General features: G+C 42.5%; 1 protein-coding gene across 1 annotated transcript; it reads left to right on the top strand.

The window, feature by feature from the left end:
- Window positions 1-6113: 6113 nt before the first annotated feature.
- Window positions 6114-12973, top strand: VCAM1 (vascular cell adhesion molecule 1; the record flags this gene model as incomplete). The annotated part of the gene is made up of 7 exons (XM_080623221.1): window positions 6114-6177; window positions 6798-7076; window positions 7698-8015; window positions 8590-8862; window positions 9508-9771; window positions 10207-10473; window positions 12813-12973. The coding sequence occupies 7 exons, from the start codon at window positions 6114-6116 to the stop codon at window positions 12971-12973; spliced, it is 1626 nt and encodes a 541-aa protein (XP_080479347.1).
- Window positions 12974-19084: the final 6111 nt, after the last annotated feature.

The following is a 19084-nucleotide window of genomic DNA, read 5'->3' as shown; positions in this document are numbered from 1 at the left end:
ATAGTCCCAGTAACAAAACAGCATGTTGTTGATTTAGGGAAGAGCACCTTCCGAAGAAAGCAAAAGGAGCCAGATCCTAAACAGACTTGCAGCTGGCTTGAAGTGTTACTTACTTTGCTATTATATGTACAGCCACACAAACACACGTATTTTGCAACTGCAAAATGCTTTCTCCTGGATACTTGTCATTTTGGCTTTGTGGAAGTAAAAATCAGTTCATGCCTTCTTTTCTATTTGGAGGGTCATTTTCTTTAGACCTTTCAGTCTGCTTCCAGAGACGGAAAAGTGACAATATCTATATAGAAGAAAAATTTCCTTATGTGTTTTAAAAACCCCCCAAAATTAAAGAAAAAAAAAACCAGAAATTGAGCAATCCCTGTAATCCTCACCCACATGGCAGATTTTAAAATCATGATTCTTTAATCATGCAGTGATTTAATTCCTTTCTGATGCCTGTGTAATATTTCTGTTAGTGAGCCAGTCTGTGGGACTACAAAGATTGCATTGATATCATGCAGCACAGCAAAAATGACATCTATACAGCTGAACACAGCTCTTCAGAATAGGAACCATTGTAAGAGAGTGAAGAACATAGTGATTGGCAAGTTGAAGGATGATCAATTGGTATCAGTGCAGTTAGCAGTGGTTTGTTTAGGAGAGTCCAAGTTCTGCATCTGTTCCAGCTGGAATGGTATGTTACACACCTCGCTGTCATCATTTCACTTTGTCTTTCTGTGTCCGCAGGGACACGCGTGTAGATCATGACTGAAGAACAGGAAGGAGGTGGGAAATAGGGAGGTGGCTGATCTCCATTTTCCCGTAATCAAGGATCTCTTAAGTGCCTTGGAGAGCAGATGCTGGTGAGTAATAACAGAGCTTGGTAAAAAAGATCTACATCCTTTTGCTGATTACCTTCATCTGATGATGTGAAATGCTGGTCTTGATGAGGTGTACAGAGATATTTAGTGGTACGGAAATTTCATGTAGGGTGTTGGGCGAATCAAGAAACTTGTTCATGTTCATTTATAAATGTTTTCGGTTGAATTAATCTTGCTGTATCCCAGGTCCTAACCAGCATCTGTGCTTTGACCCGAAGCTCACATTATTTCTTTTCTCTGACCATTTTGAAGGAGTTTTGTCTGAGAAGCTGTAATTCCAGTGAGGAGAAATGACTTTGATGCCTTTCAAGATATTTGGCTCAAAATAAAAGCAGATCTGAGCTCTCATTTCAAAATTCCCAAACAGATTTTGAATGCTCGTATTTGAATTTGGCTCTTAATGTACACTGGAGGGTGTTTCAAAAGGGACACTTTTGTCAATGTGAAGACAATAGAAGCTCAGCTACCCAACCTAAAGAAGTTTGACTCACAGGACGGTACTTGGCACTGTAGGCATGTGAATTAAATCTGTTCAACAGTTTCACTTTCACATCCAGCATCGCTAAAATAACACTTTCTTTTTTTCTTTTTTAGAAATAAGATTTGGAATTTCCAGAGCTTGTTTTTTGCCAGCAACAAGAGACTAAGATAAGAAGTAGGGACTTTTTTCTCTAATGGCTTTTATTCATTCCTTTCTGTGAAGTGAAAGAGGCAATGCCTCTGAATAGAAAAAAAACCACAAGGAATTAGCTGTTTTGTAGTCTGTGCCACATATCATACTTCAGTACTGTTTTATCTGACATCTTTTGTGGATTCTGGATGCCTGCAGACCAACCAGACAGGAAGTGTCATAGGAGCTGGTGCCTAAGAAAAATCATGGAGGAAGTAGATGTATTTATTTTTATATTCAATATTTCAGAAATTCCTGAAAAGGGAAAGAAGCAGATGATAAAACTTTCTAAAGTTGTTTCTTTTTTCGCTTTTTTCAATAGATGACAAGTTAGATGTGGAGTACAATTGTAAGGTGTGATGTGAGTTACAGGGTAATGCGTTGGTGTTCTTTTTGTAGCTGGGAACAAAGTTACAATTCCTGAAACAGACACAACCCTTTAAATAGACCTGCAGGTAGAGCTCATCTTTCCCATCTGGAGATGAAAATTATAGGGAGTCAGTGATGCTCTCCTCCCCCTTTTGGGGGCTATACAGATGTTGTGTTATTGTCAGGTGATGAGAAGGAAGGTGGAGGGAGTTAAGGAAACCAAAGGGTCAGGAAAGCTTTGAGAACCCAAAAGCCAGTAGGCACTGAGGAAGGCAAGACAGAATGACCATACTAAAGGTGTTCCCTTGGATGTGGTGCCTGAAGGGAATTCTTTCTTTGTTGATGCAGATACGTTTTTCCCTGCGAGAGTAGTTCTCATTTGAGTTACAGCACATTCCTCTTGCTTCTACTCTTTAGGCATGATCACACTGTGGAGGAATCAGACACTCTTTGCATAGGGTGAAAGCTCTTCATCCCAGCTGCTTCCATAAAGCATCAGAAACTCTGTGAGAGGCTTTCTCATACTCAGACATCCAGTGCGCACCCCAAGGAGATCTTTTGTGAGATGGCTGAGGGCTGCTGTTTGAATGGGGGACCTAAGCATGAACTTGCTGTAACACCTCTATGATCTGAGGCTGAAGAATTGTTGAGTCAGACTTAGCTGCATCTTCTCATCTGAATGCCAGGCCTTTCGCTGAAGGATTCTGCCCTCTCAAGCTCATGGAGCACAGATGCTTAACAGTAAACATGTTGCATGTGTTTCTGTGTTAGGGCCCTGTATAGAAGTTATTATTCCAACACTGGATGTTTTTAGCAGAAATCCTAAGCGGTGGCTCTAGATACAGCTATGGGGATGGAGTGCCATGAAGTATTTTATTGCTGACCTCTTCTCTGTAGGCCATAAATCACAAAAGCAGTGGCGCAGGTTTGAAGAGACCAAATTCTGCATGAGGGTTAGCCTTTCAGCTTCCTCTCATAGCCTCCCTGAGACAGTGCAGTACATTAAAAATCATAGAATAGTTAAGAAGAGGTTTAGAAATGTTGGATAATGAACATGTTGCATTTGTCCAGAGAGAGTTTTTATCTCTTGGCTAGAGGAAATTAAGTGAAGTTCATTGTATAGGTATTTAACACGGTTGGAGAAGTATGAATTAAAGCAAAAGCTGAACACAATTCTGAAATGGGTTTCTGTTCTTACACTCCAAAAAAAGTCTGAAGTAAGTTTCAGTTTCCTGAAGGACATTTGTATTTTCTTATGCCAGGCCAAAAATGACGTGTTCAGTATTTCCAACTCCCTTCTGAGACACACAATTGTCTTCTCTTTGTTTGTCCAACAAAGCCTGAGAAAAGACTCTTTTGATTACTAGATGTATTAAAAAACATATTTACATCCCAGTGCTTCATTCTTTTAATCTCTTTTGCCTTTAGTGATATTTTTGTCATACTTGTTACATTCCAGTCTTCATTACGCTCTGCATGTGTCAGGTTCTTCTTCCCGTTGATTCTGTAACACTTGATCTCACTGCGAATCTAGATGCATCCTCTGGGCTTATCCCCAGCGTCCAGCATCCTCCTTTGTGCAATTTGAATAAAAAGCTTGACTGTGTGAACTCTTGAGGTCAACTGCTGATCCCTCGACAGGACAGCCTGTTCTGGAAATAAGCAAGCTTGATAGCCATTCTCCTATTTGCAAGCTGATGCAGAGGGTAAGCAGGAGCAACAGGAAAGCGTATGTTCTGTTTAAAATGCACAGAAGGCTTACATTTGAAGTTGGGTAAAGAATAAGTTTTAAGGAATTTGTTTCATTTCTTTGTCAGATCTGTACTTCCTTTAATGTTATTTCTTGGCTAACCCTGCTCTCCCCTGTAGTGTCTGAGTTAAATTTGTCTGTCACTCAGTGTCGTAGTCCCTCTAGTAAGGATCCAACTCCAGTAAAGTTAATGGCAGCTGTCCAGTTTAGTTTTCCTGAGAGGTGGATCAGAGTTATTTCCTATTTCATGTTATCTGATGAAGGGCTTGATTACAGTTTTTCCAGCATGAGGATATGGCCTCCTATGTTTATACCTTTTTGTGTCTAGAAACTGATTTCCCAGAAACAGGGAAATTTTGCCTTTTCCCATTCAGCTTAGCCTATGATTATTCAGCAGTCAGGCAGAAGAGTTTCGTTTCTCACTTCTCTCTGCCCCTGGCTAAAGAGTCTGTATTTGCAACTTAACTAAGAGAGTACTCTTCTTCACCACAACCCATTCCAGGGAAGAGAAATCACATCTGTAGATGTTGTTACCTCCTCCGGATAGATTTTGGATTTCTGGATTTGATAGCAGTACTTCCAGAACAGTGCTCTGCTTCAATTTCCTGACACTTAGGACACTGTTTTTAATTCCCCCTCCTCTGCTAATAAAAACAATGATAAAGATAATAGAAATAATTTATTATGGGAGAATCCACTGGAAGTTCCAGTGAATGTCAGCTTTAGTGACTTTTGGTGAGGCGTTGCTAGGTGCTTCAGATGGCCCTGGTTTATTGTCTTCTTGGCTTGTCTTGTTGATTTTTTTCATCTTTCTGAACACTGCTGTTCTTACAAATCATTATTATTTTGAAGACATACTTTCTGCCTGAGAGCACAGTTTGTATCTTCCTCCAATCATTACATCCCTTTTAAAGCTACAAGTTTACGAGAAGTATATGGAAAAAGGGGTTGATGCTGCTTCTCTTAACCTCACGTGTTTCTGTAGCAGCTTGTACTGTCCAGCTGCCCTTTGGAAAGGATGCAGATGGAGGGGCAGGTGCAGCCAGGGAAAAGCATTAAAAAATAGAAGAAGACACACTCACTCTAGGCCAGCAGAAGCTTTACATCCTCTGGTACTGCTCCCACCTGAATATGGTGTTCTGTGGCTAGCATTAAGTTACTAAATGTAAAATCTGCTTGACCCAAAAAGCATCATGTTGATGGGGTGCCAGCTTTCAGCACTGACATTTCTTTAGCATCTACAGCACTGTTACTGCAGCTTTTACTTTTTCAAGTTACTACTCATTTATTAGACATTGAATCTGTGCTGTTTATAAAATGTACTATATGAGGACTATATTTCACAGGCGTCAAATGACCAAACTAGCACCTACCAAGCAATTTCCCAGAGGCATTTTAAAATAGCATATATGTTTAGTTTTGAATCTCTTGCGGCTGTTATTTAGGGATTCATAACTGACCAATGCAAACCACTCAAGCGGTTCAATAAATAAACAGTTGAGATCTGGAAACCTTCATCCATTCTTTGTATTCATAGCATTTCCCAACTGAAAATTAAACACTGAAAATGTAACTTTACTTTTTTCATAACACTGTTGCTTTATTAGCCAGTGATAGTTGCCCTCAGAAAGCTTCCAGTCTGGATTCGCATACCCACTGGAAACCAAACACTGAAAATAGTCCCAGAGTTGTATTATAAACTGGTATTCTTCAGTTGTACATAAACAGGACATAGGAGAACTGAGAGGCATATCAGTGATGTAATGCATACCAGTAGCGTCTTGAAAGAGGGACATTTTAGAGGCATTTTTAAAGCGGAATTGGGAAGATTAGTTCAGTCAGTTAATCCCAAAAAGATGGACCTGATTCAAGCTGATCAAGTTGGATCCCCAGACTTCTGTTATCTGACTTATTTCTTCATTTTTAAACTTAGAAATGGGAGTAACATCACCTCTGGAACTGGTAGCGCAGTTTTCAAGGGGAATACTGAGCTGGGTAAAGTTATTTACGGAACTGAGCATTGTTAAAAGTATTCTCAAGACTCACTCCTACAAAAACATTTACAGTGAAAGCAAATTTGAACAACTCTTCCATCTGAGATACAGAGCCATTCAATGGCTTGGAATTACCCCCATTCTTTCATTTTATCAGTTGTTTGCAGGATCGGATCTGGCCCTTTTTGTGCACAGAATTCCTCGTTTTCCTGGCTTCCAATTGTGCGTTGCAGAGAGCAGCAGAGGGCGCAGCCCGGCGTGGGTCCGGCCCGCTCCGAATTCCCCCGTCCGGGGATTTCCTGCTCCCCCTCGACCAGAGCCTCTATAAAGAGCGCGCTGGAGCGATGCTCGTAAGCTGGTGCGGAGCGGCAGGATCTCACTGTGCTTCTTCACAGAGGACAGAAACCAAGGCTTTTGACTTTGCTTTCTTTACCTGGTAACAGCGATTACGAATGTTAAAAGAGATGGGAAGAACAAGCCAAGCTGTGCTAATCATTTTGTATGTGTTCATGACGGGTAAGTTGGTGTGTGTTACTTGTCTTTATTTGGTTTTGACTTTGTTAGGTGTAAACTGACCTACGGTTTAATGTTCGATCTTTATGTCTCTTTGTTCCAGTTACTTTTCCACCTCAGTGAACACAACTGGCAATTAAGTAGCTCTGTCAAAATGTCAGGAAGCTTTTTTTGACATTTTCTGTCAGCTCTGCAATGACACAGTCATTTTCTTACCGAGTTTGCTAAAAGACAGGCTAGGAGACAACTGCAGTATGTCAGTGCGTGTTTGAGTTTTACTGCCATACCTGACAGCATCAGTCAAGTTTGGTACTGAATGTCCTGGTGAAAGTTACTCTTCGCTTGTCCTTGCTATCTTACTTGCCACTCCTTGCCTCAAACGTTACAGTTTTAGAACCAGATCCACCTGACAAAAAATGCTATCTTGTGCCAATGCATTTATTTTCACTGTCAGGGTTGGGGTTATGCTGTTTTATACATGAGAACTGCCTGTTAAAGTCTCTATTATCTTTGACAAAAATAACAATGTTTATGGGAAATTTAGAAGATGTAAACCACGGCATAAGCTTTATTAGTTTAACCTCCACCTGCTGCCGAGTTCATGGCTGTTCTCTCTATTACAGTTAAAGCTTTTGAAATGGAGATTATACCTGCTAACAGAATTGTTAAACAGATTGGAGAAACACTCAGACTCACATGCAACACTACTGGCTGTGCATCGCCAAGATTTTCCTGGAGAACCCAGATGGACAACCCCCTTGGAGGAACAGTGAATAACTATAGGACATACTCTACCTTGACTATGAATCCGGTTAGCACTGTGAATTCTCATGACTATCTATGTACTGTCTTCTGTGGTGAGAAAGAGAAAAAAGAGAAGAGTGTCAAAGTTGAAATTTACTGTAAGTAAAGATGTAAAATTCTCTTTAAGCAGTAGGCATTTGTGCCAAATCAAGAAGTGGTTTTAGGTACGGTGATTGGTAGTTAACTGGTAACACTGGGGTAATGGGTCTGCTATAGTTCAGATTCCTTTATCTGTCTCTTCAGGACGCTTTCTCAGCCCCTTTCTGCTTAGCTTTCTGCTCTGAAGGTTGTGTGTACTGATCTAAGCATTTGTAGAGCTGGAAAAAAAATAAAGAATCAAAGCATTTGCAGTCCGCAGGGGAATGGTTCTGTAGCCTAAACCACACAGAAAACAAGATAGCACCAGTGTGTGGCTTGCTCTGGATGCCTGTATTTAGGCAGCTGTACCACTGTCTAGGTGCCTTGCTGGATTTTATTAGGTCATTTGTGATCATATTTCAACAAATGGTACAAGTATATTTCCTGTTAGTGTACGAACTGCTTATAAAAAACCTGTATGTCTTCATATCAAGGTACGAATAATGTCTGATAATGACGTTGGCACAGTGTCATGTTCTGAATGTCTCCAAACTCAGGATGTTTGGTGTCTGGATGTTGCTCTGATGTTGACCCTAGAGCTCATCTCTGCTTGACTAAAGAAATGGATTTTATTCTTTTAGCTTTTCCCAGAGATCCTGTCATTGAGATCAGCCCATCCTTAGCTGCTGCAGAGCCAGTCACTGTCACCTGTAAAATTCTGGATGTGTATCCTTCTCATTACCTGGAAGTACTCCTAAAGAAAGAGGATCATGTTCTTCTCGAGAAAAACTTTTATGAAGATGAGAGCACAAATACAGAGAACAAAACTGTCACATATTCGTTCAATCCCACAGCCGAAGATATAGGGAAAGAGTTTACCTGTGTGGCCAAGTTACCAATTCCTAATATGGACTTTGAACTCAAGGAAAGAGTAACTTCTGAGAGACTGACCGCAAACTGTAAGCATTTTCATTCTAGGCTTTTCACACCAATTCCTGTTCAATGTGAAGTTTCATGGAATGGGTTTCCACAGTGTGAGCTATGAATAATTTATAATCTGCGCTTCTTATTTATGTTATTTATGACACAAGTTCAATTCTGCTGTATGCGGTAACAGTCACTGAGCCGTTAAATACCCACTGTTGTTCATGACAGAAGTTAGGCAATGCTTATGTTGGGCACTGGTGCTCATTCAGAAAGTGATGGCCGGAAGAAAACTGGCAGATGCATGTTATTAGAATTGCCATATTATGCTTAGCAGTTAATAGTTTATAGTCCTGAACAACAGGGGGACAAATGGAAGAATAAAAAACCTAATAATAATTTGTATACGTTTGGTCTAGCTTAGCTTTCAGAGCTGCAAGCTAAATGTCTTACCAAGCCTGGAAAAATTGTTCCACTGTGTTACTGGAATAAACATGATTCCTGTATTCTTGGTACTGTGTGCAGTGTACCTCCAGGGAAGCTAGTGTAAAAGATGTACATGTCATTCTTCGTTCACTTACTGACCTGCTCTCTTTTGTTCTCTTCCAGTTGGCCCACAAAATACTGTCATTACTGCATCTCCAGGCAACTGGCCAATGGAAGGAGACACTCTAAATCTCACTTGTGTGACCGAGAGTAATCCACCAGCACAGATAGTCTGGAGAAAACATCTGGCTGATGAAAGCATTCAGCTTCTGACAGAAAACAATGTTCTTTCTATTCCTGATGCCCATTTCAATGACTCAGGACTGTACATCTGTGAAGTGACTAATCTAGTAACAAATAAAACAGAGAAAGCAGCTGTGGACATAGTTGTACGAGGTACAAGTCTGCTTGAATTAAACCTGTATTGCCCAGTACCCAGCTGCCTGTTGGGTTGGAGGATGCTGAAACACTGAAAATTAGGAAATGACTGGGGCGTTCCTTGTGATGCATTCAGGAGTTAGCTTTCAATGTACTGCTGCTCTTCATGGGCTGTGCTTTTCATTTCTATGCTTCATTTTCAACTAATACTTTCTGTGCTGCTGTTGTACATACGTACTACTTGCACTTCCTACAGTGCAATACTCTAAGTGATAAAAGAATCTGAGAAAGTGGTGATGTGGGGGATACTGTTCTTTCCTTGAAATGCTAATGTATGTAGCAGTTTCACAGGGACATCATAGTCTCCTTCTTTGAACTTGTAGTTTTAGTCATTAGTAGTAAATTTAGTAGTTATTTAATAGTATCAATTTGGGACATTATTAGTATTGGTATCAGTATCAGTGTTAGTATTGTATTATTCGTATTATTGGTACTATTAGTATTATTATTGATACTCTTTCAGTAGAGCCAAAAGTCTCAGATGGAGCCTGGGACCAAACCCAAATAAACAGATCCTTGGGCAAGCAATTCCTGCTTTCTTAAACCCCTCCCCGTCTTCAGTACTTTTGCATTAGTGTAAAAGCATTTTCTTTTGTCATGCAGGTGCTCCAGATATTACAGAACTCTCCGTTGAACCTTCTACCACAGTTCGAGAAGGGGAAAATGTTTCCATACGATGTTCTGCTGAGGGTAATCCTTCCCCAAGGATGATTTTAAGGAGGAAATCTGACGGTGCAGACATGGGGCCTTACAGTGAGGGGAGAATTCTCCTTCCATCTGTGACGCTCCTAAATGGAGGAGACTATGAATGTGTAGCAGAAAACAAGTTTGGGAAAAGTAGAAGTGAAATAACACTTAATGTGGAATGTAAGTATGTGTAATGTTTTCCCAGTCATTTAAAAATAATCAGTTTATGCTCCATTTACTTCAGTGATAAATGTGCCAATAAAATGGAACACCACCCTGTGAGTACAATAAACGCAGCCTAGTCCTCTGCTCCTCCCCAAAGAAAGGAGCAGTGCTGATGAGGGAAGCAAAGACATGAAATCCTTAATGTAATGCCAGTCCTAATCCTAATGTAATCAGGATCTGGATGAGCATGAAACTGATCTTCTGTCTTAACATTCTTGGTTTAGGCTATAAACCAAGAGTGTGGTAGCTCTGGCAGTGTATGCTTTACTTATTCTGAGAATGAGAAAGAAATTAACTTCGGGAGGCCAACAACCTCACATCCCATAGGACATGCTATATCCACCTCTAAAAAAATCCAGTGATGATTAACCACAGGGTTCTTCCTTTCAGATGGACCAAAGAATACAATGATCTCTGTTATCCCTGCCACTGCTGTTAAAGAAGGAGAAACTGTGATAATGAAGTGTACTAGTTCTGGCAATCCAGCTCCAGTGATCTCTTGGAAGAAAAAGAAGACTACTGGGGAGCCTGAGAAAGTTTATACAGATGCAACTTTAATCATAAAGAACATAAAAAGTCAAGATCTGGGGCTTTATGAATGTGAAGCTTATAACCAGTTTGGCAAAGAAGCAAAGGATGTAAAATTACTTGTTCAAGGTTAGTAGAACAAGCTGGAACATGAGTTTTCTGGTTTATGTATTTTAGGTCCAGATCTCATTCTGTGAATGACAGGGTAATTCTGTCTTTGATGTCAATGGAGTTCAAAGGTGGCCTTAATGTCATTAAGTCATTTAGGAAGCTTTAAATAATGAAAGGTGAAATCTGCCTCGATACATTTAGCCTTAATGCAAAGGTCTCATGTCAGCTGAATTTCCATCCCTCCCGCAAAGTGGCAGATGTATGCATGAGGCAGAGAAGATGTGCAATGCCTGTATGTTCTTCCATATAGGTCATGGGAGCATCCAGATACCTGCATGCAAAAGATTCAAAGATTCAAAGAGAGTGTACGTGGTGAACCTCTCTGTGGAGGGGCTGTATTACAGCTCTATGGCTCTCCTTTAAGTTACAATTCTCTCCTGTTCTTGCAAGCTGCATTTAAGCTACACCAAATACTGATTGCTCTGATAGCCAAGTCTCATTTTCAGCAGTAAACGAACGTCTCTGCTTTAGCCCTGCTGCTTCTGTTTACTGCACGGCAACAGCATATTGCTTAGAGATCACTTCTGCCACTAGTCCATCTCTCTTCCTTATTCTTTACTATTTTTGTAGCTACACCAAAAGATACACTTTCAGTTTTCCCTTGAAATGCAGTGATATAAGGAGAAAGTGCTACCATCTCTTGCATGTTTATGGATGTTACCTCTGTTCAGAGTAGTCCGTGAAAGAAAATAGGTGATGGGATCACAACCCTTGAAACAGAAGATGGCAAATTCTTCAATTCCATTAAGAATGAATTGTTTTTTAAACCCTGAGATGAGTTGCAGTTACCCAGGTTCTTGTCATCAGTGGTGGGACTTTAGTGCTAACAAAAAATGCTGTCCGAAACTGCAGATGCACAAAATCATTGCTGCTTCAAAATCATCCATAGTTCCACTTCCACCTTTGAAAACAGGATGTAAAATTGTGGAGCCTATTGAAAAAAGTACTATTCTAGAACTCCTTCCTTAGCCTCTTCTCTTCTGTTGAAAGAGGACATCAGCCTCTGGGGCTGTTGGTCCTTGGCCTTTAGTGAACTCAAATGAATAAACAGTGAATTTAAAATAAGAAAAGAAGAAAAGGCTCCATGTAATGTAGAAGATATGCAATATACTCCATTCATTGATCAAATGTCTGTCAGCTGACGATTGCGGTGTGTGAAGGATAGTTAGTGACAGAGCAGTGTCTAAAGTTACATGCTTGAATATGACAGTGAATCCCTTCACAAAGTGAAGTAGTACTTTGTGTGTACAAGCTGCTGATACCTCATGAGTTTATCACTTCTGTTTATTGCTAAATCCTACCTTGCATTTCTTTTCAGTTCCTCCCCAAAATATCACTGTGTTAGTATATCCATCAGAAAATGTGACAGAAGGAGAAAACATCACTATTACATGTAGTGCATACAGTAACCCACCATCAGAGATGGTCCTGAAAAAACTCCATCAGCAGAAAGAAATTATTGTGCCATCAGTGAATGGAACCTTTATACTCTACAATGTCACCAAAAATGATACAGGCAGATATTTGCTTGATGTTTTCAATGAGGTTGGAAACAACATCACAGTCATTGAGATAGCTGTTGTAGGTAGGTAGATCTATTGCCTTAAATTTATTTTGTTCATACTTTGCAATGAATTTTGTGTCAAGGCTAGCACAACCAGCTCATGGCTGAGCCTTGCACAATAATACTGCAGTTAACCCAAAACCCACCCAAACCCCAACAACCAAAACAAACCAAAATCAAACCAAATACTCAGCACCAAACAGCTGGGGAGAATAAGCTGTATTTAATCTCCTTTCGGTGTAGAAGGCATTGTCTCTCCTACCCAAACTTGTGCAATAGCTTTAAAGAGATGGCCACATGCATGAACAGTGAAACTAATCCAGAGAAAGTTCTGCTTCACAAATAGATCTAAAGATGGGGCTTTTTTAAGCATGGTCTTCTCCTGAAGCATCGTTTCCAGGAGGTGGAAAAGTCCCCAGGTGTTTCCTGGGTAAAATACGTGATACTCGTGTATTCTTCACGAAATCCATTGTACTCTTCGTTGTAGATGATGCCAGCTGGGTTTGAATTTGCAGAGCAAACTCAAGACCAAGAATAGGATTTGAAGTGTGTCATGTGGAGTTACTACTAAAAAAACAAGCATAAGGAAAATGTTTTGAAATGTGCTTTGTGCAAGACAACAGAACTAGTGTTCCAAATGAAGGTCATGAATAACACTGCTTTTACAGGAATATACGTGTCTCTTTCCGTCAGTTTTTACACAACTTTTTTCTCCTCTTATCTCCAATTTCAGAAAGATTGGAAAAACCAGATCAAATGATCGCCCTGATTATTGCATTTTCCTCTGTGACAGCAGTAGCAGTACCTGCAGTTGCAATTTTGATCTACGTGTCAAGAAAAACGAAGATAAATGGATCCTACAGTCTTGTAAAAGCACTCGGGCTGAAAGTGTGATTCCGTGAATAGAAGTCTAAGTTCATGATAAGCAAGGTTATTTATTGTTGTGACTGGTTCTACTTTTCTATGACGTACAGTAACAAACAAATGACTTAAGAACACCACCACGTGATGGCAAATGGATTGTTTTCGTGTTTCGATGCGTATTTTGGTATTTCAATTAAAGGAAAAACTGGCGTCCTACCCTAGAAGTGAGTAAATCACTTCTGTATTGAAGCATGCTGAACAGAGAGTTCCTTGGGGAACTAGGTTTGTACATAGTGTATCATTCGTGTTGTAAATATGTTCAACTGACTAGCACTTCGTAAAATTGCAGTCTTACTGCAGCTGTGCAGGGAAATGTTAAGTCAAAGATCTAAATCAGCATTACTTGAGCTGATCAGATGATAATGTTTTATTTTGTATTACCTACAGAGCGAAAGTTTTCAATACAACTTGTCTGCTTGCGGTAATGTTTGGAAAATGTTCTCTTTTCACTCATATTGCCATAAACCCTGTCCCTGCAATGAAATTCCACAGTCGCTGGGCTATGGCTTTTTTGATCCTTTAAATGAATTTAAGCTCTCAAGGCTCATGTGTGAAACATTTTATTTTTCATATTACTCAGAAAGTGCCTGGGGTTATAGCCTGGTTAGTTTTAGGACAGCTGAGATATTTTGGTAGGGTTTAATCATTCTCAAATCAATGTCAGAATTCTCTACTTCAGGTGAGGCCCTTCATGTAGATTCAGCTGCTGATAAATATGCTTTGTAGGTTTCTGCTGTGAAATAAAACCACCAGGAGGTTTCTTTGGCTAAATCCGCCTAGTGATTCTGTCAGAATACACGTTCCTGTATGGAACGTGTGGAATACGGAAGGAACTGGTGAAAGCCATTATCCTGCGCAACACCAAATTCAAGTGTCATGGGAAGCCTTAGTTGTAAAGGCACAAGCAAGGCAGACAGTGACCTAAAGGTATAAGAAAGGGGAGAGGCAAAATCAATGCAGCCTCAGCAGCGGCGGTTGTTTCCTGAAGGAATGCCCCTCCTAAGCTGCTCACTGTGGGAAACTTAACCGCTTGCCTGACAATTTTAACAGAGAGCTGCTGCCTACGTGCTCCACCATGGTTTGTGCTTTTCGTTCACTGTACGCTCTCTCCAGTGTGCTAATGGCGAAGAAAACGGTGGTCTTTCCACGCAGAGGCAAAGACGAGGGGGAAGGAGTTGTGGATTTGATAGCATTCTCCCTTACGTCCTGTCTCCTGGCTGGCAGTGCTGCTTTTGACTCCTCTGGTTGGTGATGCTCAGCACTGAAGGCAGGGCTGTGGGAGGTGCAGGCGCTGTGGCTGAGCTGTTGACGCGTGTCTGCTCTCAGCCACTGTGTCAGGCAGAGGAAGGTGGGTTTGGCTCTGCCAAACTGCAAGCACGAGGTCAAGCAGGGATACGTGAAAAGAGTTTCTTTGCATCGTACGAAAGGTAGCAATTGCCCCCGGCAGCACTACAGACACAGGTGTCCCACGGTAGCTTGCTGCAGGGTGAGGCAGTGGTGCAGATCTTCCATCTGGTTTTCACAGCGTGTTCAGCAGTGTATTGTGCACAGCAGATTGGTGCATACAGGGTCTCCTGTGCTTATCTTCTGTTGGAAAGGGAGGCTTGGAAAGTGGAGGTGTGTCAGAAAAATGGGAGAGCAGCGTGGACTTGGCTCGGAGGAATGTGAGCATGCAGTAGGAGGGTGAAGAAAAGATTGAAGACAGAGGAGGAGGAGAGCTTTGACAGGCCCATGACATACATTTCTTGGAGGTGGTGCCAGGCATATTTATTCAGAATGATGTCAGGCCTGTCTCAGTGCTGTCTTGGGAACAAACCACAAAGCATGATTTTCCCATTGTGCAAAACTTCGGTGCGCTCACGTTTTGCCTGCTGGGCGTAGCTGTGGTATGTGTAGGGCAAGGAGGATGGTTAAAAAGGATACAGAGGACTGGAAAACAGGAAAATTGGAAATGTCAGGGACTTTCCAGCTTGGAGAAGGAATCCTGGAGGAGGGGATGTGACTGACGTCTTCCAAATCGTGAGAGCAGCTGATAGCAAACAACAGACGCAGAGCCGCTGTTTGCTAAATCATGCAATGCCATAACTGCAGGGCACGCAAGGTAAGGCGAGAGAAGCTGAACAAGAGTAATAGGGAGTGCTTCTTCACACAGTAAATGGTGAACTACTAGAAGCTGCTGCAAAGGGTTGTGGAGGACAACGGTATCAATTGGTGCAAAAGGGGGATGAAGAAATAATGGACTAAAAGTCCATAAACAAATACTAGAAGGAATAGGCAGAAATGGATGGTATAGCATCCCTGAGCCAATGGCGCTGAGACATCCCTGGGGGATGTGTGGTGAGAAAGCAGCCAGGTTTGCATGCTCTCCTAAAGTAGTGTCTTCCACTACTGGAGACCTGCAGTGGTAGCTGGATCACTGGTGAGATCCAGTAAGGAATGTCTCACCTTCTTAGGCCTTTTCTGAGCAGTCTTGGGCCAGGCCTATTTGAGAAGGGGCTCAGCAGTTCCTGCGCTGCTTTTCCCTCTCCTGTCGTCCCTTAGAAGAAATAAAAGCAGGAAGGATGAGTGAGAGGGAAAGAGGAGTCATCTTGCAGCAGTGCTCAGGTGCCTGTGTAGTCTACCCTGGAAATTCCTCCACAGGTTCCTGGTATCCCCTTGGCTGTTGGTTTCACCAGGATTTGTGACACAGATGCAGACCATAATGTCTACATGGCTTGGCTGCCCTCTCAGGTTCTCCATTAGGCATGAAGTCGACAGGAGTTGACCTGTGGTTTCCACAAGGCCTTTTCCTTTAACCCGGGAGCACTAAGTTAATGGGCAGAACTTGCAGTGCTCATTTTAGGAGAGGCTGCTGTTGGGTGGGCAGCAAGCTTCCTCTCAGCGAAACCACAAAGAAGGACCTTGCCAGGGGATCTCCTGCCCTCCTGCCTGATTCTCGGTGCTTTCCAGAGCACTTAATGGTCTGGGGAGAAGCCACAGCTGGTGGAGGTTTAAAGTTCACAAGCAAACAACTTCACTTTGTATTGAACATTACAGAAGGAGAATTGTTTCTGCTTGCCCTATTTCTCATCAAGCAAATGCAGAACCTCCTCCCTGGCAAAAAGGCATCAACGGCAGCTCCAACCTGGCAAGTGCTTTCAGAAGGGGTCAGAGCCACCTGGGGGTCTAGGTAAGAGTCCCTGCCATGGAGCCTGTCCTTATAACCAAGAAAGTGCTCTGTGGAGCAAAGGGCTATGGCAGGTCTACTCAGGTTTTCTCTACAGTGTTGGTTTTGCCCCTTGCCTGGGCCTGTGCTCAGGCGCACCGGTTGCCCTGGTGTCCTCAGAGCAGGGGGTTATCCCAGCAATACAACGCTAATGCTAATGCTGAAATGAAGCTGGGTTTTGAAAGGTGGTGGCAAAATCTCCCTCCCCACAGCAAGTCCGGGGTGTGCTCTTCCTTCAATGCAAAGCCTAAACAGAAGAAAACAAGTTTTATAGACTTCTCCAAGAATGCTTGCAGGTTATTTTGTAGGTGTACCGAAGGGAACAAGTAATATATCCAGTGACAGAGGTGCTGTTACCTGCTGGAGGCCCTGTGTGTGCAGGAACAGGCTTCCCCTGGCTTCAGGGACTAGCAGGGTCTGGTCATGATGTTTAAGGCCAGATGATAGAATCAATGAATCAGCCAGGTTGGACAAGCCCTTGAAGCTCCTCCAGTCCAACCCTTACCCCAGCCCTGCCAAGGCCACCCCTAACCCATGGCACTGAGGCCTCGTCTCCACGGGGTGTGAACACTTGCAGGGACGGTGCCTGCAGCCCTGCCCTGGTGATGCTCAGGTGTCTCGGACCGCAGCATGTCTTTCAGCTTCATGACCTGCTGCGGGACCAGATAACTTCAGTGAGCAGACCGTGTCTCCCTGTAAAGAATCAGATTTTGAGTGAACATTGCTCACAGCTGGAGAATATACCATTGTCACTGGTGATTGGCTGTGCCCTTTCTGTTGTATATGCATGGCCTACTTCCTAGGCTAATTTGTCTGACCTTCACACCTTTCTCTCCACAAGATGATTGCCTACTGTAATGAAGCCATCTCTTACTTCTTTGCTAACCTAAACAGATTGAGCTGTTGTAAGCCTACTTTTCTCTATGGAGACCTCAGAGCAGCCTTCCAGTGTCTGAAGGGGGCCTACAAGGATGCTGGGGAGGGACTCTTCATCAGGGACTGTAGTGACAGGACAAGGGGTAACGGGTTCAAACTGAAACAGGGGAAGTTTAGATTGGATCTAAGGAAGAAATTCTTTACTGAGAGGGTGGTGAGGCACTGGAATGGGTTGCCCAGGGAGGCTGTGAGTGCTCCATCCTTGGTGGTGTTCAAGGCCAGGTTGGATGAGGCCTTGGGTGCCATGGTTTAGTGTGGGGTGTCCCTGCCCATGGCAGGGGGGTTGGAACTGGATGATCTTAAGGTCCTTTCCAACCCTAACTATTCTATGGTTCTATGATTATGATTCTATGATTCTATGATGCATTTTCTAAACTGTAAATAATCCCTGTGACCTTTTCTAAACCCTCTCCAGCAGTCCAGTGTGCCCTTTAACATGTGGCCAAAGATCTGTACATGCTCCTCCAGTGCTGTTTCTGCCAGTGCCAGAGGGGATTCTGCTTCTTTACCCCTCCTTTCTGCTTCCGTAAACAGCCTTTTTTGTGTTTGCCATCTTTTTTTATCTTTCAGAGATTCACTGCAGGAAATAAAGAACAAGCAAATCCCTTATTCCCGTTACGGTTTCTCAGTGCTTTGTCGGATACAGACCCCCAGAGCTGTTCTTGGCACATGTTTTTGGAACAAAAAGCTAAGTGATACAAAGTCAACTGTCTCATGAGTTCAGGTACCTTGGATCTAATTTGCCTGATAGTGCCTACGTTCCTTAAAACCAGGCTCACTGGGACTAATTATTTTAGTTACAAAGTAATTGTAGTTATCAAACATATATATTTAAATCCCTGGCTCAGTTTTCCCATTATTTAAAACCTGTCGTACCAACCAGTCTGAATTCTGCGCAGACCATCCAGCTCACCAGACAAGAGTACTTGGCACTTCTCTGTGTTCAGATTGAAGGCCACTTTGCCTTTGAAATGAAATGAGAGGAGAAACCCCCCCTCTGGTTCCGCTGTCTGTGCTGTGGCTCAACAGCCTTTAAGCCTTGCAGCCTTTTGGGGTCCACATCTTCTATATCCTGCCCCGAAGTGAGGCAGGTAAGGCTAACAGAAATACGGCAATGCTGGTCAAAAGAGTGATGTGCTTTGCTGTTAGACACCGGGCATCTTAGCAGTTCAAATGCATTGCTCTAAGCGCCTTGGGTAGCCACCAGGTACCGAAGCAGGGAATCCCCTCTCTGTCCCTCTGCCCTTCCCACCTGAGGGGTACACAGAATGGCCAAACGTGTGGCTAAGAGATACCGGGGTGTGAAGTTCCCCTCGCTTGCTGTGTTCGTGGCTCCTGCGGTGATTCTGCCTTGTTTAAGGTTTGTTGCGAAGGAAACAAGGGCAACAGGGTTTTTGGCAGGCTGAAAATTGACACTTACAAGGGCACCTTTTGGTTTTTCGCAAGGAGAAGAAATTTAGACATTTAAAGCCTAAGATTTGTGCCGGGGTACCCGAAGATTTGTATCAAAAAGAGATGAATGCGTATTTTACAAACAGATGTGACAGAGGGTCAGGTGTTCTGTGCTTATGTGACTTGAAGTAGCCGAGAATGACTTCTCTTTTCATTGCAATAATGAAAATTAGACCTATATGCATTAACTGGACCAGAAAGGAGCATATGAGGGAAGCAGGATGACTTTACTGCTCTTGCTGTGCTTAATTGTCAGAAACCTGCTGTTATTTTTCTCTCTTAAATATTTCACCTTTCCTTGGAGTGAGAGGCAGATATGGGATATCTGCTCTCCCTAGTTGAAAGAGATGGTGCCAGAGATGTTGAATGAGCTCATGTTCCCAACACAGATGTCATGTTGAACACTCCCAGCTATTTCAGACTGTGGTTCTTTCAGGTATTTCAAGGGCTCAGGGCCTTACGGTGATGGAGACTCAGTTTTATCAGTG

The sequence above is a fragment of the Psittacula echo genome (assembly GCF_963264785.1).
Source record: "Psittacula echo genome assembly, chromosome: 7".
NCBI lineage: Eukaryota > Metazoa > Chordata > Aves > Psittaciformes > Psittacidae > Psittacula > Psittacula echo.
The sequence above is the reverse complement of the archived record's forward strand: the minus strand, read 5'-3'. Positions and strand labels throughout refer to the sequence as shown.